Here is a 26,298-nt window from a genome sequence, read left to right on the forward strand (position 1 = left end):
AATCCTGCATTAATTGAGATGTATTGTCAAGTTGGACATGAACCAACAAATGTATATGATGCTGTTCTCTAGAACTAAGAGGGCTAATTAGAGAGTGTTTTATAAATTGCAAGTGATAAATCAGCAAGGAGATTAGCCATTGTAATGTAGTCACTGTTAACCTATTAAGCAGTCAATATAAGTATTAGCAACTACACAAGTGATTGCAGCTTTACTAAGATTTGGGCATCACACGACAGCTTGTTTAGTAACGAGCAGAATTAGACCCTCCTTACTCTTAGCCAAACTCAGATCGAATACGATCACATTAGCATCATGAATATACATGGGAATAGAGTATAGACATCCCACAATCACATTTTGTGAGCTATGCAGCCCCAATACTTTATACAATTTGCTGTGACTGGGCTGTCACAGCAAAATTAATAATTTTAACTGTGTGCTTCACGAGCATGTGCCCGCGAGTTTGTTTACAATTTGTGATCAACAGGCAGTGACGTCACCCAAAATGAACGCGTGACATCATCATACCATAATAATATCGCGCAAAACAAAATGGCACCCACAAAGTACCACACGTGGGAAGCCCGTTATTTGGAATTTTCCAAGTTTGAGATACTCCAGGAAATCAGGTAATCCAATATAGAGATAACTTGTCTATATTTTTTCAATAATTAACCAGTTATGATTCTTTTCATGGTATTAGAACCAATTGAATGGTCAATAATAATCAGGTCCACTTACATTGCAGCAATCTACCAGGATAATTAACTAGCAGGATTGGACCAACTTGAATTGAGACAAATACAACATTATATATAGCCTAAGTGGACAGTCGTTGCAATGACCCAGCCAATTAATGTAATCTTAATGTAAATGCCATAACTAATTTAATTGGGTGTGCAACCAATGGTGGTGCAATCCGTGGAGGGATTGACATCTCAAGAAACTATCATAACACATAGTGCGCAGTGAGGAACATTGAATTTAGGCATAACAATACAATGTACCAGAATGCATATCAGGGCAATTTTTAAAAGGTACATCTTTAATATTGTGTACCTCATAGACCATTTGAAGTTGGGTGGACATACACCTAACCCACAAATTGTTCACAGTTATTGGATTGAAACTATAGTAAAAACTTGTGCATGTCACAGTGGTATCTATGGGTGGAGGGCCATACCTTGCAATAAACACCAATCTAGGATTAATACTGCATTATATTGTGAATGCGCATGGGCAATCACCCAGGAGCAATCATTTTATCATCCACACAAGGACTAATCGAATGGCCACTAAGCTATACTATTTCCAAATCAATTAGCTATATTCACCACTAGTTTAAGAATTATGGTGGTCTCACAAAGCTTGGAAGCAAGTTACATAAATACAAGAGGGTGTACATTCCAAAACGCATGCTAATACATTTATTGTTTGAAGTATCATGGAAATCCAATTTACTTCATTGTTAATTTGGAATTCTGTATTATTTTACTGTAATTGGCTATGTATTATTGTTATGATATAATAGGAAGAGAATCCCATGCATAGGATTGATCCGTATTTGGCTAGTACTCCATCTTGTGTACAAGGAACAGTTGTATGTGATTGTATTAGAATTAAAGACATTCTGTCGCCTTGAAAACGACCTGTGGTCGAAACACATGTCGGCTTGCAGATAATATTTTGTAGATAGCATGTTGTAGGTTGAGAAATTAGGAAAGATAATCTAATCCCATGTAATGGTTTGTTGTGCAGTTGCGGGTTCATTTGTGTAATGGTCTTTGACAAATAGATGATGTATAATAAATGCAGATTTACATATCATAGGTAAAGAGCATCATTTTTCTTGTGAATTCATTGGTTAGTCGCAGTGACACAGTGACCTTTTAGACACTAATATTCCGATCGGGGTCTGGGGTACGGCTCTGTGCTACTGAGACCGCGGCCACAAACCTATCATCTAATCATTCAGAGTAAATAAAAGTAATTGTCCAAGCGCATCGGGGACACAGTTACCCCAATACATATTCACACAACGTACCTGCATACAGGTAGAACTATTAGGAATAGGAGCTAAGTGATAATACAAGTGCAAAGATGAACCATCTCTAGCCACTGCACTAAGAGTTACATGCTAGCTCAACAAGAGGTTATGTTTTCACAGAGCAACTGCATCCGTCCCTGTCTACATCTCTTACATGCTCACATAGTTGCCTCTTTGAAGGAAGACACAGGTCTATCAAGTTCACCTTTCTTCAAATGCCAGAATCTGGGTAATTATCCAATGGTGATCTTTAAGACAGCAAGGTTATCTAATTGCGCCATTTATCAAACTTCTTCCAAAAACGACTTTCTGTCCTCAGAACTCATGAATTGCCCTCTCATGCCCCACCTAATATTTTGAGTACAAACTTTGGACCTGCTGTGAGGGTGAACGTCCTAAACTGTACATTGGGTGAAAACACCCTACATTCTTTTCGTTTTTTGCCTGCCCTGGCAGTTTTACTGACTTCCCTTATGAGGATTCTGAGGACTCATCAGGGGTACATTGCTAAGATGTGCCCATGACTATATCTCTCTGAGCTCCCCAAAGACTCCTTTTTCCCTGCGTTGGAAGCCCTGCACTGTTAGCGGCATATTCTCCACTGGTTGGTGGCAATCTACAATGTTTATGTGTAACTTTAGTTGCACACAGCGTTCTGTATCCCAAGGTTGGCCCTACCAGAATCCTCTGTGTGAAGGCCTCTGCAGAGCTCAGCAGCTATCTTTTGTTCCTGCAAGAATTAATTGGGAACAGAGCTTGCCAAATATGAGCATGGCTTCTGTCTGCCTTAAAGAGCAAGGGCTACAGAGCCAAGTCTGGGTCTGAAAAGATTTATCTTTACTGCACCATTCCTTCCATTTTAATGGACCCCCAAACATGTTGCTTTTATTTTTGATCCTGACCTGTACTTTTTACAGTGCAGTGAAGCATTAAGCTTTACTACACTGTGTTTTGCTCATCTGTTGTGGGGAAACTGACATGTCCTTCAGGCTGACAGTAGTGGGAAACATTGTTTCCCTTAGTCTTGTGACTTTGTTATTACTTTTAGTAACTTGTTATCACTAGTGGTAACTTTTTATCATCGTACAAAGCATCTTACAATGCAGTACAATGGGGTACACTTTTGTTTTGCCCTAGACTAACACTCAAAAATGTGTTGGTTACTCTAGGTGTGCTAAATGGACAAGCTGGTGGCAGCAGTGACTTATGATGTTTTAGCCTTACCACGTTTACCACATTTGGCCACTAACTGTGGCTAGTGTCCAAACATGGCCGTGCCACATGGTTTTTCACTTGTCTTTTGGACATCTTGTTCTTTAGCCTTCTTCCTGTCATGTGAGGCCAGGACAATCCTTATATGGACTTCCAGTGCCCGGGAGAGCAGACGTTTTTGGCGGGCTACTGGAGGGCTATGTGTGTTTTCTTGCAGGATGTGGGCTGGGACTGTCTGGTCCCAATCCACAAACTGGTTTCAGGGTGTCTGAGTGGTATGCATGAATGTTTCCACCAGTGGTCTGGATTGGACCATTGCTGGGGTGCGTGTGTGGGCTAGTCCTGCTAATGGCTAGTGGGAGTTTCGGCTCTGTAAGGCACTCATGGTGGCAACAGTAAAGACAGACACAAGTGATCACAGTTCAATGGTGTGTATTAAACTGTATAATTCGGTCAGAAAAACACCTAATCTAAACCTAAATCTAAGATTGGGAGCAAGCTACGACCATCAAATTATAATAAGGCAGTCCTAGCAGCTTCGTGTCAAATAAAAGGGCCTATACTAAAAACAACTATTGCCAATCCTTACAGTTAATTTCAAAACGAGTGTGGGATAATGTTCGCAAGAGAAGAAGTGTTCACAAATGATAAGTCAAGATGTTATAGCCGGGGGTCTCCCATCCCCACATTTTCTGCACGGGACAAGGCAGGACCTTTGAGCACAGCACATGCCTGGGCCTCGCCAGCAAGAGGTTACAGTTCCTTTCAATGATGCCAAGACCTTCTGGGGCCAAGTCTCTTTCCGGCAAAGTCTCTTTCCTTAGAAGGCTTGCTGAACCATAAACACTGAACAAAACAACAGTTCTTTTGGTAATGTTTAACGTTGGGCAATTGCTCTTCGCCCCTTGGGTCCCCCTCAGCCGGGCTCTGATCCTTCTTGCAACGTTAGCCTCCCTCAATCGGGTATACTACGGCTTTTCACACAACGTATCACTCAACAGTCTCAATGTCATTTTGACCAACTATCCATTATGGACATCCTCAGCTGGGTTCACACTTGTCATCACAATGTTCACGGGTGTATCACTGTTTTACCCTCAACTCGCAGGCACCCCTCTGTCGGGTTCACATTTGCCAGTTTCCCAGTTCAATCAGTTTTCTCCAATGTGTCAAAGACTTTCGAGTTTACGAGGGATTTTTCTTGACCCTTGTAGGACCACTTTGACACTTCACAATAGCCTCTCCTAAGGCCTCTTGGTTTTCATAGTTTCAACAAAACAACACAACCCAAAAAAGGCTTCAGTCAGAGTCGTTTGAATGAGTGTCCCTGTGACACCTGACCACTCTGCATCTGAACCTTTTACTAGGGTTCCTTTAAAGTTCAATTACACAAGTTCTTAGTTCAACAAGGTTGCCGCCTGCAACCTGGGGCCCAGCACAGTTCAGTTTTACGGTCTTCACCAACTCACCGGCTGTGCTGAACTGCTGGAGATTCTTGTCTCGGGAGTCAAGGACCGCACCACAGTGGAAAGCGCCTCTCCCCGCTTTGCCTATCAGCACGGGAGGGCGCTGTGTACCGCTGACACCTGTCACACCACACGCCAGCTGGACTTCCCGGTCCTATTTATTTATTTGTATTGCGCCGGTAGCTCTCGAGCTTCGGGGCGCAGAGACAAGAACACAAAGACAAAAAGTAAGACAATAAAACACGTAACACAAGACATTAGGGCTGCATAGGTAGGTGGGCAGGTTGTAGTATATGTATTACTTGAAGATGTGGGTTTTCAGTTGTTTGCTAAAGCGGTAATTGGCTTCCATCCTTAACTGGCCAGATGGTTGTTCCAAAGGCCTGCTGCGGTTATAGGGAAGGATTTACCTGCCCCGTTTTTAAGTCTGAAGGGAGCTACCACTATCAGACCTTGTTCGGCTGATCTTAGCTCTCTAGTAGGTTTGTATGGAATGATTTTAGTTTTCAGGCATGCAGGGGCTTTTCCAAAAATACATCTATTCTTGAGCGTGAGGGATTTAAATTGGACTCTCTCTTCAATTTTTAGCCAGTGAAGTTCCTTCCTGGCTTCGCTGATGTGCTGATTCCTGGTTTTTTGCTTAATGATTCTCACTGCATTGTTTTGCAGAACTTGGTAGCTGTGGTAGCAGTTTTTATTAGCTCCTAGAATTAGGGCATTGCCATAGTCTAGGCGAGATAAGATGGTAGCTCTTGCGACCGTGGCGCTATTTTCCTCAGATAAGTAGGGTCTTATGGCTTTTAGTAGGCGCAGGTGGTATGAGCATGTTTTTTTAACGTAAAGGGTTTGGGCATCTGATCCCAGGGATGCTTCTAGCATCATCCCCAAGGATTTAACTAAGCTTTCAGAGGTTTTGCAGATCTGAGTTGTAAAGGCCAAGAGAAATTCCCTCTTCGTCCCTACAGGTCTCTCAGCCTTTCTCCTCCGCTTGAACTGCCGGTCCGGAATAGCTGCTTCCTCGTGCGATCGGCCTTGCTGGAATTGTGCTTTCGTGCTCAGCCTTTTATCCCTGTGGGAAATGGAAAGGGTGTTCTGACTTGAGTGTCGTGTAGACCGTTCATACCTCCGTCCCCAAGTGACGCACAGGGGTACCTGAAGAACCCCCTGTGCGACCTTTGAGGCCACAGGTGGGAGATGTCTCTTCCCGGATCCACGAGCCTCAAGAACACTGATGCTGCTGCAAAAAGAACGGGATTAAGTACCAGGCAATGACAGTATAACACGAATCATAAAATCTGAGAGGTCTTACCTATCCGGTGGTAGGAAGGCACGGGAAACCTAAGTGCAGGAGGTTCGAGACTCAGATGAAAAGTAGTCCCCAGAAGAACAGGGACCAGAGTAGTACGTGGAAGCAGGACGGCCCACCTGAGCCAAGGACTGAGTGCGTACCGTGGGAATCAGGAGACAGGTACATAGAGGGAGCGCACAAGTTCCAAAGGGCAAAATCCGATTGCAAGTGAGGGACGGTCTGAGGTTCAGCGACGAGTGAACAGTTCCAAGCAGAAGGACAGAAGGGCAATCCAAGGGAGTCCAGGTGAGAGTTCCGAGGTCAAGGTATACCAACAAGAGCAAGATCCAAACGTAGCGCCAAACAGGGTCCAAGAGACAGCTGAGAAGTGGTGACTGCTTTGCTCGTCAAGCGTTTTGTAACGGGCGCCTGACAGTCACGTGACGCGCTCTGCCACCACGTGACGGACGTTGCGCTGGATCACGTGATCGGACAGCTGCGCGATGTGGGAGCGTTCTGCCGATCCTTCTGGCGTGTGTTCTCCATGGCAACTGCCAATGTAGGAAAGGCTGCAACCGGGTACGAACATGCCACCTGGTGCGGCGTAACAGGTCCTGTGGGACAACCAAATCATGTCTCGTAACCGGGGAGTAGTGTGCAAACAGGAGGGAGGTGTTGTGGGAACGCTAGCTAAGTTCTGGTGTTCGTGTGGAGGCCTAACATAGCCCCCCCCAAGGGCCCACGACCTCGTGGGCATGACGGGTTGTCCCGGTGGAAGCGGGAGACCAACCGAGGCGCATTGACGTCCAAGGCGGAAACCCAAGAGCGTTCCTCCGGGCCATACCCCGCCCAGTCCACAAGGTATTGGAAACGACCCCTAGACCAACGGGAACCCAGGATAGCAGACACCTCAAAAACGTCAGGGGAGGCCAGAGACACAGGAGCCAATGGGGCACGGAGATGGGAGGAATCCGGGCAGGGCTTAAGGAGGGAGACATGAAAAACAGGATGGATGCGCGAGGAGCTCGGAAGGACCAGGCGAAACGCCACGGGATTGACCACCTGTGAGACCACATAAGGACCGACAAAGCGGGGCAAGAGTTTCCGGCAACCAACCAGACGCAAGTGATGGGAGGACAACCACACCCGGGAACCCACCGCAAAAGGCGGAGCAGCCAGACACTTCCCATCCGCACAAGACTTCATGGAGGCCTTCGCTTGTCCAGGCACGTACGGAATCTACCAAGGAGAGAGAAGGGGTACATAAACAGATTACGTGGCTTTTGTCCAAAAGAGTGTCGGGGAATGCTGGCAACGAGACCCCGCCCGGAGAGCGCGACAAGGCACCTGCTTTCCCATGAGTAACCCCAGGGCGATGAGTGATGCGAAAATCAAAAGCGGCAAAAAAAAAGGTGCCACCGGACCTGCCTGCTGTTGATGCACTTCAAGGAGGCCAAGTCCTGCAGATTCTGATGGTCGGAGTAAACGGTGACTTGATGCTTGGCCCCCAGGAGATGGTGACGCCAGACACGAAAGGCATCCATGACAGCCAGGAGCTCCTTTTCTGTTACGGTATAGTGGGCTTCTGTACTGGAGAACTTACGGGAGTGATACGCCACTGGGTGTAGTTTGCCTGATGTCGGACAAGTCTGAGATAATACCGCCCCAAAGGCAAAAGAAGAGGCGTCCGCCTCGACTATAAAAGGGAGCTCGGGGTTGGGATGCTGGAGGATCGGAGCAGTGGTGAAGGCGGTTTTCAGGGCCTCGAAGGAATCCTGCTGCTCCTTCTGCCAATGGTAGGGTACTTGGGGGCTAGTCAGGGCTGTGAGGGGGGCCACAATGGTAGAAAAGGAGGAAATAAAGCGCCTATAAAAGTTGGCGAAACCCAAAAAGGCCTGCAAGGCCTTGAGTGTCTGGGGAACCGGCCACTCCAGGACCGCTCGCACCTTGGACTCGTTCATGGCGAGGCCTCCAGGAGTGATATGAAAGCCCAGAAACTCGACAGATGTTTTGTGAAACTGCCATTTTTCGGGTTTGGCAAACAGTGAATACTTCTTTAGACGGGACAGGACCTCCTGAACATGCTGTACGTGTTCGTCCAGATCACGCGAAAAGATCAAGATGTCATCCAAGTAAACTACCATAAACACGTCCAGCATGTCCCTGAAAATGTCGTTCATAAAACGTTGGAATGTGGCCGGGGCATTGCATAGGCCGAAGGGCATGACTAGGTATTCGTACAATCCGTAGCGGGTACAGAAGGCGGTTTTCCACTCATCCCCCTCACGTACGCGCACCAGATTGTACGCGCCTCGGAGATCTAGCTTGGTGAAGATAGATGCATGAGACAATCGGTCCAGGAGTGGGGTGATCAAAGGGATTGGGTACCTGTCTTTTTTTGGTGATAGCATTAAGGCGACGATAGTCCACGCAAGGGCGGAGGTCCCCCTCTTTCTTAGGGATGAAGAATATAGGGCTTGCAGCCGGCGAGGTAGAGGGGCGAATGTGGCCTAATTGTAGGGAGTTCTGAACGTACTGTTTCAGGGCTTGTTCTTCCCAAGGGGAAAGTGAATATATCCTACCAGAGGGAACGGTAGAGCCTGGGACCAGTTCAATCGGGCAGTCATAGGACCGGTGAGGGGGAAGCACCTCGGAGGAGCCCCGATCAAAAACTGTCTTGTAAGCCCCGTACACAGAGGGAATCCCATTAATCACCCCTCCGACAGTATGGGAACCTGCAGCCGAGGCCCCGTCGTCTTCCAACGTGAGTCGTGCAATGGCACCCAAGGCCCGTGATGGCGTGTCTGCTTCATGGTGTGCAGTGAGACAATAGTTTTGACAGATGTCTGATTCAAAGAGAACCGTCCCTGATTTCCAATTGATGAGAGGGTTATGCTCCCGCAACCAGGGTATTCCCAAAATAAGACCAAATTGAGGCATGGTAATCAGGTCAAAACTAATTGTCTCTGTGTGAATGTCTTGTATAGTCAATAAGATAGGAGCGGTTTGGTGCTTAATGGGACCGGATATCAATGCAGTACTGTCCACAGCTTGGACCGGTTCGGGTTGGGTTTTTACCACTAGAGGCAGATTGAGCGAGTGGGCTAAAGCGATGTCAATATAGTTCCATGTGGCGCCGGAGTCGATGATGTCCGTGACTGAGGGAGTTATATCCACAGAGGGACGAAGAGTGGCCTGTACAAAGATGGGTTGGATGCGAGAAAAAGCAGGGGATGTGTCCAGAGAAGAAGACTGGCTGCTCGACCTGGTCTCCGGGTCTAGGGTCGAGCAGTCCGAAAAACCTGGAACTTCTTGGGACGTCGTGGGCATTCCTTTACGTAGTGTCCCGTTAGGCCACAATAGAAACAAGCGTTGTCCACCCTCCTACGTTCTCTCTCTAGTGAAGTAATGGGACTCTGTAACCCTCCCACTTGCATTGGTTCCTCTGAGGATGAGGCCGGAGGTGCGGTGGCTGCTGGCTGGGAGAACCCTAACTCGGCCCTGCGCTCGGAACGGCGTGCGTCTACCTGCAGTGCCAGATCTACCAGCTCCTGATACTGAGTGGGTAAGGAGGGAACCATAGACAGGGCATCTTTCATTGGATTGTTCAACCCCCTGTAGAAAATCACCGCCCGCTTGCTTCCGGCCATGAAGTCTCGGCGACCAGTTGGTTAAAGCGGGTGATGAATTCTATCAATGAACCCCTGCCCTGGGTTAATTCCAACAGCTCCAGGTCCCTGGACTGTACTTTGTGCGAGTGTCGAAGACTCGAGACATCTCGGTAACTAGTAGGTCGAAATCGTAAAGAACCAGGCTGTTGTTCTCTAACAAAGGGTTAGCCCAGGCGGCGGCTGTGCCAGCCAGGTGAGACAAGGTAAAAGCCACCTTGGTAGTGGCGTCAGGGAAGGCCAGGGGTCTGCATAGGAAGTGTAACTTGCATTGGTTGATGAAGGTCCTAAACTTCCTGGGGTCACCCTGGTAACGTTCAGGGGCTGCTAAGGGAAACAGAGTTGGAAGGACCATAGGAGTCGGGGCTGGAGCGTTAGACACTGGGGGTGGTGTAGGTGGAGCGGCAGCATTGCCAAATTCGGGGTCTGCAGGGAGGGGATGTTGGACTGTATGGAGTCTAACCTCTGATGTATGACGGTGTTAGCGGCGGCCATATCCGCCCTCAGTACCGTGATTGCCTGAACTAGCGCAGCTATGGGTTCCTCTGTGGATCCCTGCATGGTTCAACACGACTATATGGCTTCTCAGTCTGTTCTGACTTGAGTGTCGTGTAGACCGTTGATACCTCCATCCCCAAGTGACGCACACGGGTACCTGAAGAACCCCCTGTGTGACCTTTGAGGCCACAGGTGGGAGATGTCTCTTCCCGGATCCACGGAGCCTCAAGAACACCGATGCTGCTGCAAAAAGAACGGGATTAAGTACCAGGCAATGACAGTATAACACGAATCATAAAATCTGAGAGGTCTTACCTATCCGGTGGTAGGAAGGCACGGGAAACCTAAGTGCAGGAGGTTTGAGACTCAGATGAAAAGTAGTCCCCAGAAGAACAGGGAACAGAGTAGTACGTGGAAGCAGGACGGCCCACCTGAGCCAAGGACTGAGTGCGTAACGTGGGAATCAGGAGACAGGTACGCAGAGGGAGCGCACAAGTTCCAAAGGGTAAAATCCGATTGCAAGTGAGGGACGGTCTGAGGTTCAGCGACGAGTGAACAGTTCCAAGCAGAAGGACAGAAGGGCAATCCAAGGGAGTCCAGGTGAGAGTTCCGATGTCAAGGTATACCAACAAGAGCAAGATCCAAACGTAGCCCCAAACAGGGTCCAAGAGACAGCTGGGAAGCGGTGACTGCTTTGCTCGTCAAGTGTTTTGTAACGGGCGCCTGACAGTCACGTGACGCGCTCTGCCACCACGTGACGGACGTTGCGCAGGATCACGTGATCAGACAGCTACGCGATGTGGGAGCGTTCTGCGGATCCTTCTGGCGTGTGTTCTCCATGGCAACTGCCAATGCAGGAAAGGCTGCAACCAGGTGCGAACATGCAACCTGGTGCGGTGTAACCGGTCCTGTGGGACAACCAAATCATGTGAGTCTCGTAACCGGGGAGTAGTGTGCAAACAGGAGGGAGGTGTTGTGGGAACGCTAGCTAAATTCTGGTGTTTGTGTGGATGCCTAGATCAATTGGTTTGATTGTTTTCTCTTTTGTTTGCCTAAAACCTATTGTTGCAGGGGTTGCCATGACATGCCTCTTTCTTTATGAGTATGTGCACATTTTTAGATTTCCCTAAAGGTAAGACGAATGGGATCAAGTGTAGCTGAAAATGCCTACACAAATAATGCAATCCATAAATGCAAACGGATCTAATCCAGTGTCCCCAGACATGTAAAGGAAAGCTGCTTGTAAACTATGCTGACAGATTATCTCATGCAGGCTCTATGAGCCATATGGAGGAGCAATGATAAATTACCTCTGAACTCACCTGCCGTCACATATAGTCTGTGTGAAAGAAGCAAGATACTGGTATATTTCTATCGTTTCTTGTTTTTTCAAGATCTCTTCCTCATTATACTTGAAGATAGCCAGGGCGTAACGAAATATAACCTGTAACAATTAAAAAACTTAATTCCAAGGCATGGCAAACATGTACATAAATAACATAATGATTTGCCTGTATTTAGCTGTGCACATTAGATAGCTGAATAGAAGTTTGGGACTATTAGCAAACAATGGGGCAATTTCTATAAATTGACAGGGTGTTGCCCTTAGATAAATAATATTTACACAAAAGATTAGGCAACACACAACTGTGTAAGAGCTACTAGCAACCACCTGAAAACCCAAGGCTAGGTCCAGATAATAAAACCAAACCCAAAAGGAAGGTTTTACTTATTTTACTATGGGGTGGACTCAAACCTATTCATAAGGAGAATAGAACAAGGTTGTGGCTGAAGACAGAAGGATAGAGTGAAACAAGGGTGCTATCCCTGCCTAAAGTGCACTCTTGACTAGGTTGCGGTGTTACAACGCCTGTCTATTAGTGACAGAATAAGAGTAAGATTACCACTTCTATGATATGTAATGCGTTCAACCTTGAGAGTCCCAACCCACTCTCTTCCCGATTGGCTTAAATCGGTAGAGACTACCAGTAAAACCAGGGAAAGGAAAAGAGAGTCAACCCAGGAAAGTGAAGAGAGTCAATTTTTCTCTTCAGAACGAACCATGTGGCATCTAATGGGATAGACAGTTTTTTAATAGCCCATAGATTGTCACACTGCTCCTGGGGTACTCAAATGTAAAAATGACACAACTTAGGGAAATAGGAAAAATTCCCAATCCCAAGAACACACACAAAGACAATACAATTACCACTTCCCATGTGGAGTCAACTTTTTGCTCATGGAAAGTGGAACAATGTAAAAAAGTTTGCTCAAAACTAAAATGGGGCAAATTGGAGCCCTTTTAGATGATACAAACACCGTCGACCGGTTTCAGTGGCTTGGGTTTAGTAACGCCACATTCGTCAGGACAGTCTAAGCTCCTCACAAGCTGGTGCATTTCATTGTACAACAACCAGTTTAATGAGGAAAATGGTTAAAAACAGTAGATGGCATGAGACATATATTGATCTATCGAGGGAGATGGTGGAATAGAAAATAATTACTTTATGAACAGCCATGTGTCAATTTATTTCATTATTTACACTGCATATAGTCGCCAATCAACTGGAGCGAGAGTGGAAGGCCATTCTAAAGGTTTACAACCTTGTATGAGCAGAATCTGCCACCTCACAGGTAATATTGGAACCTTACCACTGCTGCAAGATTTGAGTTCTGGGCACCAAGGGCCCTAGTGGGTTTATAAACGTAGTTGCTAAAACAGTAGCACCCACTTTATTCAGGGCTTCGAAAAGGTCTTTGTGGTGATGATGACTCTTTGGGGGACCTTTAGAATACATCTGACTGCCACACTTTAAATTCTTTGCAATTTATGTATGTAAATCTTAGGCAGCATGAGGTTGACTGTATTACAATACTCAATAATGGCTGAGATGAAAGGATTCATGATTAGGATCTTATACTCAAGATAGGCCATGATCTTTTTCAGCAGTTTCAGCTGATGGGCATATGAATGATACCTTATGCATTTGGGAGTCAAAATCAAGGTTAGTGCCCATCCAGATACCAAGATTGTAAACTGCCATGTAGGGTTGGGGAGGTCCACTGAGGATTGCACCACCCCAGCTTCTGTTTCTCACATGAAAAAGCAAGACGTATGCCTCTACAAAAAACATTGTTCCTCATCCACTTGGCTCCTCCAAACACCACACATCAAAACAAGGCCAGGATAAGCATCCTGCCACCTTCAATTAATTCTCAAGATTCAGAAAGTCTCTCCCTCAAGTCACTGGGAATCTTTAAGCCCACTTGGCTTCTGACAAGGCTGTCAATTTCCTGCCAACATGCTTCTGCAGGCATATGCTAATGCTATAAGACTACTTTGGTGGCACACTCTTTGTGGAGTTTTCACACCAAAAAAAGAGCTGTGGACAAGGATATGCAATTCACAAAAACTTTCATTATCCTTTCTTGTAGAATGAGGGTCAGGGTGTTTATTTTCTGTTAGCAGGTCTCATGAATTCTTTGTTGTGGTCTACTTGGTGACCGTCACTGGAGGTTCCAGCAAACAATGGGCCTCATTACGAGTCCGGTGGTAGCCGTGCTGGTAAAAACGGCAGGCTGCCACTGGACCCGTGGGGAATTACCGGCACCAGACTTGCTGGAAATTACTGGGGCATTACGGCGCCGGCATTTCGTTATTCCCCATTCCCGTGGAGTCCCATAGGACTTCATGGGAATGGGGACCACGGAAACGCCGGCACCACGGGGTAATGGTGCCAGTGTTTTCGCGTCCGTCTGCGGCCAGTGGCGGTATGCCCGCCAGGTCAGACCTGGCGGGTGTGACGCCACATGGCCACAAAACCCGTAGTTAGCCGGACCAGAAAACGGTGCCGGTACTGTTTTACCGGCACTGTTAAATCCAGACCGGCTAACTTGCGATGAGGCCCCATGTGTTTTTCTCTCTACCCCACAATGCTCAATGAGCAATCCTGCACACTTGTAATCCCCTACTCCAGGGTCCAATATACAGACTGTTTGTCTCCCTTTTTCAGAATGTTCAATTAGTATTTGTGTGCTTAAGAACCTTTATTCCAGGTTCCAGGTTGAAACAGGTTTTCTATTTCTCACAATATTAAATGGGAAATTGTATGTGCTTGGAAACCGACTGTGACAGAGTCCCATGACTCCTCAGATCATTGGGAGAGTGGCCCAGGGGGCCGCAGGGCTCTAAAAACAGTAGATGATCGGTCCCAGGGTGGAATGAGGATGATCCTCAAATCACTCTTCATTGGTCAACATCGTTTGGTAGGGCACCATCACAGTAAGACCACCATACACCTCAAAACCCCACCCCTTAATACAAAAAACCACAAGCCTAGCAAACTCTTCATGGTCTCATGAGTTCACAAAAGCAATTCCCTCCAGATTTTAGCAAACTTGTCCAGGCCCGGAGACCCATTGGTGAAGTCTGCAACTCATAAGCACACCGAACAAGCACAAACACTATGGGAAACATGACAATAACACCAGAAAACACCCACAACTATACTCGTAAACCCGGCAACATTAGGCAGAGTTGGTTCTGATACAGGCAGCTCTTCCTGGGCTTACATACACCCACATGAAAACCAAGATAGCCACCAGGGATGATATAGAGTTAAGCTGACCCCCTCTGCCTCAACTGGACCCAAATGTGGCTGGAAGCTACTGGAAATATTCTAGCCCTTCAACAGTTGGGAGCCACATGTGCAGACCCTTATCCTGACTCACACACAGGTAAGGGTCAATATCCATAACAAAAGGCAGGCTGCCCAGTATGGCAGTGTGAGCTGATGGAGCAGGTTATGACTGGAGATGTTTTAAGCACAATAAAATGCCTATGAAGGAGTGGAGGTTGCTAGAGGTGAGGGGGGAGAAGAAGCCAGGAAGGAGTATCATGTGTCTAGAGGAGGGTGGTAACATCTGGATGAGGTGTTAAAAGCTTGAGGAGATGGTGGTGTCGTCCAGAGGTGTTATAAAACATTAGGAATCATTCTGCAGTCAATACTTTAAGAGGAAATGTTTCATCACGAATACATGAGCGATGGAATAGAACACGCAGTAAGGAATTCTAAAAAAGAACAATTTTTGAAACCTTTGACTACATGAAACAAACACACTTGTCTACTGAGGTGCCACACTGCATAATCTAGATACTGTACAGAGCCTTGAAAAATACCTTTGCGGTCTTAACACATGGTGGCTCAGATTCTACTGTTTTATAGCATAATCATAATTCAAGGCCTTGAAATTGGGCTCAGTTCTTTATAATGTCTCTAGGTTCACAGCAATTGGATTACCCGGATCAGGGGTCTTAGGAGGAGGGCGTGAGAGAGTGAAGGAGGAGGTAACATCAGGGAGTTTGTAAAAGTCAGCAGAAATAGTTACCTTTGGCAGAGGTGGTGAGAGCCTCGAGGAGGGGCTAACAGCGATAGCAAGAGTTGGAAGGAATGAAGAGGGCAGTTTGGTGAGATAGAAGAGGCAGGAGGAGATATAAGGTCAGGCAGGGAGCTCCATAGTAGCAAGGAACCTAAGAGAAAGGAAAACCCATGGTGCTATCTAGAAGGCGGAGAAGCGGTCTGGGGAGTAGAAGGTGGTAGCAGTGACTCCTGGCTCTAACTCCAAACCCTGAAGAAACTTTAATTGTACCTACAGCTGATGGAGGCGAAGCACAGACTTATCGGCTAGAATTCCGAAGGAGCAATTTGGACCTCTTGAGGAGTTTCGTGCTAGACAGCCGTAGGTAGGACACCTAGAAAAGCCAGTATTTAGCTGGTAAATGAGGACCAGTGATTAGCCTTGAGATGAGAGGACGGATCACCCCAGGGCGAGAAAGTTTGGATAACCATCCCTGAAGACTTTTTCTGTTGATTATTTTGCCCGTTTGTGTTGCTGTTTTAACCTGTAAATTAAGAGACTGTAAACCTAACAAGTGTAATAGTATGTGCATCCCACTGTGACACTAAATTCCAGATAACAAGGTGCTGTGCTATTTCTTTTGCCTTTCCAGACTGACCAGTCCTGATTGGTATCGGCTGTGAATTTTCATTCCAGGTTAAGGATGCAACAAAATGTCTCTTTCCCCCCTTCACAGTGTTCAATGATTGTGCGTGCATGGTACCCTTTACCCCAGGTTCGGTTTGCAGCGCAAATTCTCTTTCCCCACTAACAATATTCAATAGTTGCTGAAGTGCGCAGGGGATCCGACACTTGCAGGATCTGGCTGCATCGCAACGTCTCATTCAGCCTTGCAATGTTCAATTGGTATTGGTGTGTGCTTGGAAACCTTAAATGGAGGTACCAGGAAACAATGAGCTTTACCTTTTCTCCACATATTGCGCTATCTCTCTACCTTGCCCACACAGATCGGTTTGACTGTGTGGCCTGGACTCTCACTGTTTCCATCAGCCTGCTTTCTTTGCTTTGGTGTGATTCTGCTGCCGGAACATTCACTCTGCTCCCACAGGCTGTTCTCTTTGCTTTGGCAAGATTCTGCTTCCAGGACACTCTCTCTCTTCCCTCAGACAAATGTTTCCTTCCTCCTTTTCCATTTTAGGGGTTTTCAACAAAAGAAGACACTACTGAAACTACAGTCTTTCACTGTGTGGCATTTATATATAAGTATAATACAGGAATAAACAGAATGGCACTCAAATGAGCAAGAGCTGAATACGAAAGAGAGCAGCATTGTATGATTGTTTGAGCTTACATCTGGTGCCTGATTACAACCCAGGTACCCCATGGTTTGTTCATGGGAAAAACAATATTGCTGCAGGATGACAATACATAAAACCAAAGAAATAATATTCAACCCAAGACGCATATGTGCTCAGAAGAGGTCCACCTGCTCTCAGCTGTTTAGGCATCAGGGTTAGAGAGAAAAGACTGCTTTGCTTTGCTGGGGCACAATTTGACAGTTGTCAGGCAAGCATGCAGTTGTCTCTTTTCAAGCTATACTAGTTTTCTCTGCTTCAGAGGTGAAGTGGTTCAGTGGTTGAGGTTGGTGACTGTGGTCTCAGGTGATCTGGGCTCTATTCCTTCATCTGTGACTTGCTTGTGCTAAACTCTTTACTTTAGTACACCTCATTTACTTCCAAATTGGTGGTACTTAAAAATGAGCTAAATACAAGTGTTGAAGTATTACAAAAAGAAGAGACCATAGGCCCAATACTGTACCTTGGAACATGTGTTGCTTCACGTGCTTCACTAAGGAGTTAACAACAGCTGTATGAATTGTGAAAATGTCACCTACTTAACTCAAATCACATCTATTGAGGTGACTAGCGCAGCCAGATGCCTCCCCAAGCTTGTGGATGACAGGTCGGTCTATGCAACCTCCACACACAAATCTCAACGGGGTGCTCTTAGCCAAAATGGGGCCTTACTATCCACAAACCCCGACCCACAAATGACAGAGGAAGGTTCCGACCCTCTTGAAACATATTCTCCAGTGAGTGGTAGTGTCCCTTTAAGGAAATCAGCCAATGCCTAGAGAACATAAACCGGTATCAGGTAATAATATCCCTATATATATGTTGCTGTATATAATGCCGCCGGGAAAGGTTGTGGCAACATTATATAGGTGACCATATATATAGGGACAGGGGCAGGCAGGGGTTGCCGGGGTGTCCCCCGCTCCCCATGAAAAATAAAAAAGGGTTTGAGGGTTGCGGGGGTGTCCCCTGCACGTTTCATGTAATAATGTCCCCACAAAAAACGTCAATTTTTCTGCGATTGTTTTGCATGGCGATATTTTTGAGGGGACATTATTACATGGAACCCATAAACTGCACTGGTGCTACAACCTTTACTGTACTGAAACAGCGACCATTCACATGATCAGAGAGCTAGTACAGAGGTTGGCAATGCCCCTTTAAGAGAGAAAAGTACTGAAGGCCAAACGAAATATGTAGCATATGTTCCCATTTATCTCTCATACCGTTACCTAGAACCCACCCAAGCACTTGGAAACTGGCACACAATCCACAGAGCTGGTGTGTGCCAATCTCAGGGACATTATGAATGCTTCTACGTGGACCGCACCACGATTCTGCTCTGAGCCCGAAATCATACTTTTCAGCGTGTCCTGTCCACAGTTCAGACGAAGAAAGTACTGTTGCATTCACTTCCTGGTAGTGTGAACCCGCGCAAACATACCAAAACCATGTTGAACTTATCATCGAATCTCTTTCCAGAAGCACGCTGAACATCTGCACACCAAAGACACCCCCCTGTAGTGCCTATCACTTTGTAAGGAACGGGAGGCGGAACACAGTCTTTCCTACACTTCCCTACACCAATTCCCACCACGAGTGGTAAAAGCCTACCCCAAAGCATTTAGCGGGACACAGGCTTGATCCCAGAAAGAAAGACACAATTCAAAACAGCAGACTATCCTTTTAAAGGCCCGGTCTACACTCCTGAAGAAAACACAGGTAGCCCAATCAAAACTGACCAATCATAGCCCCTCGTCACTTTACCCTCACAGGTGCAAACCCTCGCATGAAGACCGGCCACAGGGGTAAAAACCTTAAAATTCAGGTTATGTAGTGTGAGGGTTTAGAATTTAGGCGCAGATACGATGGTGGAATGTTTTTGGGCAGAACCCTCTATTATATGAAAAAGGGCCCTCTGTCCCTGAAACTAAGAGGGGTTTCCCAGCTTCTAAAAAAACTAAGGAAATTGTCAGAATGTCCAAACCTATGAAGTCCGTCACTGTCATGTCTCAAAAAGCCTACCTCTGTCCCTAACACTAATAACTTAAACCAACTGTGCAAGGATGATCTCCTCTGAAAGTAAAGTGTTCTTTGTAGATCCAACCAACAGAAAAGTTCCCAATCTCTCAGGTAATCGAAAGTGATAAAAATAAAGAAATGTTCTCTCCCTCTGGTGCCTCGCATGCCTGTATTTCCTCATGCAATGGTCAGTAGGCAGTTCACAAAAATACACTCCATGTATTTCTACTGTTTATCCCACCAACCACTTGACATACTTCTTTTACCAAGCGTAGTATTTGTTTCACCATATATTCTTTATTTCTTTTAGGTGCAGGTCCCAGACTCGCAGTATTCAGAATGGCTTGGATTACTCCCCTGCCAAGAAACTGTCCTCTCACGAACTGGCCTTCTTTTTTGTGCGAGTCCGAGACTCGCAATATTTATAACTGCTGTGAAGGCATCATGAAGCAAGACATAGTCAACAGACTTAAAGTTCAAACTAAATTTGTTTTATTGCATTATAGTTTATTACAAACTTTTATCAAAAAGTTCCAATAGACAATCCGACAAACAAACAATTATCCTTACATTAAAATAAACTAAGCAGCAGCCTCCTACAATTAATCACTCTTGTCCATGACATTATTTAACAATTTGACTGCTGCAGTAGTCTTTTCCCCTTTCAACAGTAGTGACCACTAATCTTCTGCTGATAAAGTCAGTGGATTTTTCAAAAAGTGTTTGAAACACTTTGTTCTCGAAGAAGTTAACGCAGTACAAAACAAGAAAATGGGCCTCATTACGAGTTTGGAGGTAGCCACGCCCTTAATAAGGGCATGGCTACCCCTGTTAGGCAGAATCCTGTGCAGTGCCCTTAGGGACCACTACACACAATTAAGACTACACGTGGAAATACAAGTTCACCTTTGGTACAAGCCTGTAGTACACTGTTAAAGTGGTAGCAGTAGCAGAGCAGCCAGACTTATCTCAAGAGTAAATGAGCAGTAGTAGAGATTACACAAAGGACCATTATTACTGTGACTCAAGCAAACACTGACTCAAGGTTTCAGGTAAAAAATATAAGTACATTTATTTTAAACCATCTGTTCACAAAACACTTCACTTCTATAAATTCAAAACCACACGTAAAATACACTACACACAACCAATTCCACTTGTTCCAGCAAATTCAAGGTAAGTACATTAGGATTTGACAGACCGGTATTGCGATACTAACGCGTACCTGCGAATAGAAATGCTCACGAAGTTAAAACACTCTTTGTACTTTAGAATTTCAAACAAGGGAAAAGTGGATAAAATCACAGGCAATACTTTTGTCAAGGCAAGGGAATCGGAGGACTCGTTCAAAGATACAGATTAAAGTCAATAGGCCTGCGCCAGTCTCAATGGAGCAGATGCTCAGTTGCCGTGGATCACACATTGAATAGGTCGAGATTCAAGATGCCAAGAGTACTTAGATATTGTCAGATGGAAGGAAAAGTTATTAGAGGGAAGGAAGAAGGAACAAATCTACGAAGTCTTCAAGGAGGAAAAGGGTTCACCCCGATTCCGGATGGTCAGACGGAGAGAACGACCAAATATACACAGTACCTTATTCCGTTGGAGAAAAGCTGGTGTCAAGGCAGTTGTTCCTGGTAGTTCCTGCAGCTTCAGTCGTGGGGACAAGAAGGAGGACGTCTGGAGTGATCTGCACTACTCAGGGATGAGGCCAGCAGCAGCGAAAAAGACAACGATGAATACAGCACGGCAGTGATTTCGACCCAGGAGAGGATTCTCTGACTGAAGAAAGGGTGAGCTGGTTGATCCCACCAGGCTCAAGGGAAGAAGACTCCGGACTGGATCTTCTCTTGTCGTTGAAGGGTAGATAGCAGCCGTCTTCTTCTCTGCTTCTCTTCGGTTCTTTGCAGTTCCAGTGGCAACTCTGCCTTCTAGCCCAAGAGTCCTGCCTTTTATGCCAAAATCCCCCATTCACACAGCCTGGCTGTCAATCACTCAGCAAGGGGGTTGTCCAGCCCGGACAACCACCTCAGCCAATCAACACAAAGTGCAACTTGGGTCTCGAAGGAGACCCTGTGCAGGGGGTGACTACACCCCTCCCTCACATTCAGCCCACCTAGACGCCAAAGGAGGGCTTCTGGTCAGAAGCCTGCCAAAGGTCGGCGAACAAAGGCGGCAAACCTGGTTTGCCGCACAAAGAAAGACCCAAGAAGGATATTAACAAAAAGAAATGGCGATCAAACCCAACCGGAGCTGAAATAAAAAGTATTTGGGCAAGCGGGTTTAAAGTTCGAGGCTACTAAAATAGCCTAAAATGTTACCACGTTTTGTAATATAATCACGGTAGGAAAATTAGGGTAGATACCACTGCCACCAGCCAAGTCTTAATGTTAAGGGAGCGAAACAATGCTCCAAGATGCACAGATAAAAAAGGGCTAAGAATTAACCCTCTCCAAATCTCCATATAAGATGGGGTGTACTGGATCCGTGGTAAAAGTGACTATGTAAAGTTAATGGCAACTTTACCCTTTTCTGGGGGACAGTAGTCAGCCCCAGAAAATGGAGTCGTTGGGAAGTCTAAGAGCCAACCCTGTGTCACTGCACTAAAGGTGCTGTGTAACACATAAAGAGTGGGGCTACTGAGGTGGTGTACTCCAAAGTCCATAATCACAAAAACAGTTGAAATACACATGGCAAAACACAGGTAAGAGTGGGGGAAAAGCTCACACTCTTACCAGGTGGAAAAAATAAACTCCAGAAATCCAGCAAAGCTCGCTGCGGGACTCACTAGGTCAGGGAAATTAGCCATAGAATGAGAATTCTCCCTAACACTCGCCCCCCCCCCCCCGCAGACTAAGGGACAGGAGGATTTAATCCACTCCTGGATGGATCTCATAGCTCTAGTCGGTTATAAACATCCTAGAGAAACCATCAGCATTTTGGTGGTGACTTCCTGCTCTGTGCTCAATGGAAAAATCAAACCCTTGCAGGCAGATTGACCATCTGAGTAGTTTTGGGTTTTCCCCTTTCATTTGTATCAGCCATCTCAAGGGTTGGTGGTCAGTCTGAATAATGAAGGTAGAACCATACAAGTATGGCCGAAACCTCTTCAGTGACCACACAATAGCAAAACATTCACGTTCTATTGTTACCCACCTTGTCTCAGGATCCTTTAACTTCCTGCTGATGAAACAAATGGGGTGCTACCTACCTTTCTCATCCAGTTGACTAAGGACTGCACCTATACCCACATTTGAAGCATCAGTTTGTACACTGAAGGGTTGGTGATAGTCGGGAGCTCTTAGGACTGGAGCTTGACAAAGGGCTTTCTTTAGACTTTCAAAGGTTTGATTGCACTGCTCATTCCACCTGACCTTTTTAGGAAATTTGGGAGAGGAGATGACATTCAAGGGAGAAGCTATGTGTCACGGCCGTAGGCCGTTGGTGGTTGTGGAAGGGATGGAAGTCGGCCCGCCATTAGACCGCTCCGCCACGTTTTTCTTGACCTGCGGTTAGCGGTCTAGTGTCCTTTCAAGATGGCCACCCGCCGCTTCCTATTTACTTTCAGCGGCGGAGCGGCTCGGCGCGTTGCAACGTTAGGCTTTATCTCCGTTGCGTGCGCTTCTGTACTAATCCTAGGCTTCTGCCGCCCTTCGCTTGGTTTTTCCTCCTCCGTTTTTTCCCTTTTTGGCTACCCTGTTGTATTCTTCTACTTATTGCCTCTTTATTTTTGTTCCAGCATTGATCTTTTTTTCTACTTAGGGCTCTACTACGCCCTCCTTTTTTCCTCTCCTCTTCCTGAGCCCCTCCTCCTCCTTTGTTTATTTTTTCCTCCGGATTCTTTCTTACCTGGTCATCGCCCTTGGGCTGTGGATTCCTGCAGTGCATTTCTTCCGGACCTTGTACCAGTCTGCATCTCCTCCTTGGACCCGTCTGGGGCTGCTCTTCAACAACTTTCTGCACATCTGCCAGGGTTTTTTTCTGCTACGGCTTTTTCCCCTGTTGGCTGTCACGGAGGGGGGTCACGGTGAGCCCCAGACTCTCACGGTGGCTTCTTTCCGAGGCAGGCCATATCTGCACGAAAGGAAAAAGCCTCCCTCACAAAGGCCCCAGTAAAGGAAGTTGGAGCTACCCACGTCATCAGGTGAGGAGGTGGAGGAAGGGTCGGGGGAACTGTTCTATTCCAACATTGAAGACAGTAGCACTGCAAGCCAACCATCCAGCATTGATAGTTTGCAACGCCCAGAAGTAGTCATGGCCACCCCACAACAGCTCCAAGAGCTAATAGCCGCCGTTCAAAACCTCAATGCTGAGGTCCAAGCTCTAAAGACTGACAATGCTGCACTCCAGCAAAGAGTAGCCGTCAGGGAACAACAGGCTCAGGATTTACCCCCTTTGCCCCTAGTATCAGGCAAGTTCGATGGCTCGGGATGCAAGGTGAAGGAATTCCTGGACGCCTGCAACATCCACTTTAAGTTCAAACAGAATACATTTTCAACAGTTCAGACTAAGGTGGGGTTTATGATCACCCACATGACGGGGAATGCCCTGTCTTGGGCAACCCCATTAATGTCCCGAGACGATCCTGTCCTACAAGATTACGCCGCTTTCAAGGAGCTGGTATGGCAGACTTTCCTCCGAACTGAGAGCGCACATGTGGCCAGTGAAGACCTACTGGATGTACGGCAGGGTACTTCGGATTTACTCACATGCATATCTACCTTCAAGAAGTTGGCAGCCGAGTCCGGCTGGCCCGAAATGGTACAATACACCATATTCCGAAGGGGACTTCGGGAGGAATTAAAGGATGAACTCGCCAGAACCACACGGCCCGATACTTTTTCAGATCTCCTTACTGCTGTCCAAAGAATAGATTTTAGACTCCTTGAACGGAAGAATGAAAAGAAGAAGATCAGAAGTATGACACCATACCACGAATCACGTCCCTCCACCTCCTCATCCGCTACGAGAGCTGCCGGGGAAGAACCCATGCAGATTGGAACCACTAGAGCACCTTTAACTGCTGAAGAAAAGAAGAGGAGACGAGATGGGAACCTATGTTTGTACTGTGGATCTGCAACCCACCTCCTGCGAGATTGTCCAGACGTGCCCCCTAGGAGGTCGGGAAACGAACGCCCTCGATAGTTGGTAGGACGGACTATCGAGGGGCTTATGCTTGTTCCTATGGCAACCTCTCAGTAACCTCTTCTCATGTGACGGATGATGTTCGTCTTATGGTTATAGCCATTAAGATCCACTTCTGCAAAAAAGAAGTGGACACTCAAGCACTACTTGATTGTGGAGCAGCCGGAAATGTTCTAGATACCGTATGGGCAGATAAGGTGGGCCTTCTGCGGATAGCCAAAAAAGAAGATCAAAAGGTGGAAGGCGTTGATGGTACCCCCCTAAGTTCTGGCCTCATTACTCACGCTACGGAAGAAGTCGTCGTAACTATCCAGAAACATACCGAAAGGGTCTCCTTTGACATTATCCGTGCTGCCCATTTTCTGGTTATTCTGGGGATAGGATGGCTCCGTAAACATAACACTACCGTGGATTGGACTAACAATTTGCTGAGTTTTCACTCAAGTTATTGTAAAAGAGTATGCCTTCCAGAAACCTCATTTGAAAAGGTTAGAACAGTGGCAAGTACAGAAGGAAGTGCTATCCATTGCATTCCAGGTTGTTATTCAGAATTTACTGAGGTTTTCCAGGAACAGGTTCCCCATCAGCTTCCCCCTCATAGACCTGAAGACTGTGCCATAGACCTAGTTCCCGAAGCCTTGGTTCCTTTTGGGAGAATGTTTCCTTTGTCTGTATCCCAGAAGGCTGTCCTACGAAAATACTTGGACGACAACTTGGCCAACGGTCTTATACATCCGTCAAAGTCACCAGCCGGAGCCTCCCTATTTTTTATTCCCAAAAGAGAGACGAAAGAACTAAGGCCTTATATCGACTACAGGGGTCTTAACAAAGTGACTATAAAGGACCGGTACCCAATGCCTATTATAACCGAGATCCTGGAAGCTGTACAGGGCTCGGTAATCTTCACAAAATTGGACCTACGAAATGCCTATCACCTGCTCCGCATAAGAGCTGGGGATGAGTGAAAGAGCGCTTTTCACACACCTTTCGGTCTGTTCGAGTACCAGGTTATGCCATTTGGCCTGGTAAATGCACCCTCGATTTTTCAACGGTTTATGGACAGGCTATTTTCTGATTTGTTGGGTCAAACGGCTTTGGACTATCTACACGACATTTTGGTTTTTTCACGCCGTCAGGAGGAACACCATTTTCATGTAAAGGAAGTCTTACGCTGTTCACAACAGAACCACCTGTTGATCAAGCCCGAAAAATGCGCCTTCTCCAAATCTTCTCTGTCTTACCTGGGATTCATTCTGTCCAAGGAGGTATCATTATGGACCCCAAGAATGTAGATGCCATTGTCTCTTGGCCGGCCCCCACTTCTGTGAAAGACATCCAGCGTTTTTTGGGGTTAGCAAATTTTTATCGAAGGTTCATCCCTAAATTTTCCAAACTCGTTCTTCCCATAACCACACTTCTAAAGAAGTCCTCAGGACCTTTTGTTTGGTCCAAAGAAGCCAATGACAGTTTCCTCGATTTGAAGCACAGATTTTGCTCATCCCCGATCTTACGTCAACCCGATCAATTGTAGCCTTTCATTGTGGAGACGGACGCCTCGTCAGCTGCAGTGGGTGCTGTTCTTCTTCAAGGCAACCCAGACCAGGAGTATCCGATTGCCTATTTTTCAAAAACACTGAGTCCCAGCCAACGTAATTACTCGGTCATTGAGAAAGAACTCCTTGCGATGAAGCTAGCATGCTTAGAGTGGAGGCATTTACTACAAGGAAGCACTCATCCTTTTCTAATACAGACCGATCATAAGAATCTGCAAATTCTTAAGCAGCAGGAATGCTATAACACTCGGCAGGCTAGATGGGCCCATTTTTTTGCCCAGTTTGATTTTTCCATTACGTTTATTCCCGGTTCTCAAAACCAGATCGCAGATGCCCTATCTCGTCGAGATGAGGTTGACACCTCCTTCAAGAGGGAGCTTATGTTCCCCCAAACTCGGATCCTAGCAATGGCGACGTCCTTTTTGCAAGAGGTTCGTGAAGCCACCACAGCTTTTCCTATCCAAGATCTTAAAGATCAGCCCTTTGAGGAAAAGGATGGGTTGTGCTTTATAGACGGAAGACTTTTCATCCCCACTAAACCACTTAGGGAGCGGGTCTTTCAGTGGTGTCATGATTCCAAAATAGCAGGTCATCGAGGTGTTCGGGGTACTCTCGAATTGCTACAGAGATCGTTTATATGGCCCACAATGAGAGCTGATACTCAGAAGTATGTGCAGACCTGC

The 26,298-nt window shown here is 46.4% G+C and overlaps 1 protein-coding gene across 4 annotated transcripts in view; it reads right to left on the reverse strand.

The window, feature by feature from the left end:
* Nucleotides 1–26,298, reverse strand: part of TBC1D2 (TBC1 domain family member 2) — a 1,652,487-nt gene that overhangs the window by 38,960 nt on the left and 1,587,229 nt on the right. For 3 of the 4 annotated variants that reach the window (XM_069630602.1, XM_069630605.1, XM_069630603.1), the window contains one exon: nt 11,505–11,626. In XM_069630602.1, coding sequence (XP_069486703.1) covers nt 11,505–11,626 — 122 coding nt within the window. Of the gene's footprint in view, nt 1–11,492; nt 11,627–26,298 lie in introns of all 4 variants that reach the window. The other variant, XM_069630604.1, reaches the window with a different exon arrangement.

This window comes from Ambystoma mexicanum, chromosome 6q, assembly GCF_040938575.1.
Source record: "Ambystoma mexicanum isolate Mex_15411 chromosome 6q, UKY_AmexF1_1, whole genome shotgun sequence".
Lineage (NCBI taxonomy): Eukaryota > Metazoa > Chordata > Amphibia > Caudata > Ambystomatidae > Ambystoma > Ambystoma mexicanum.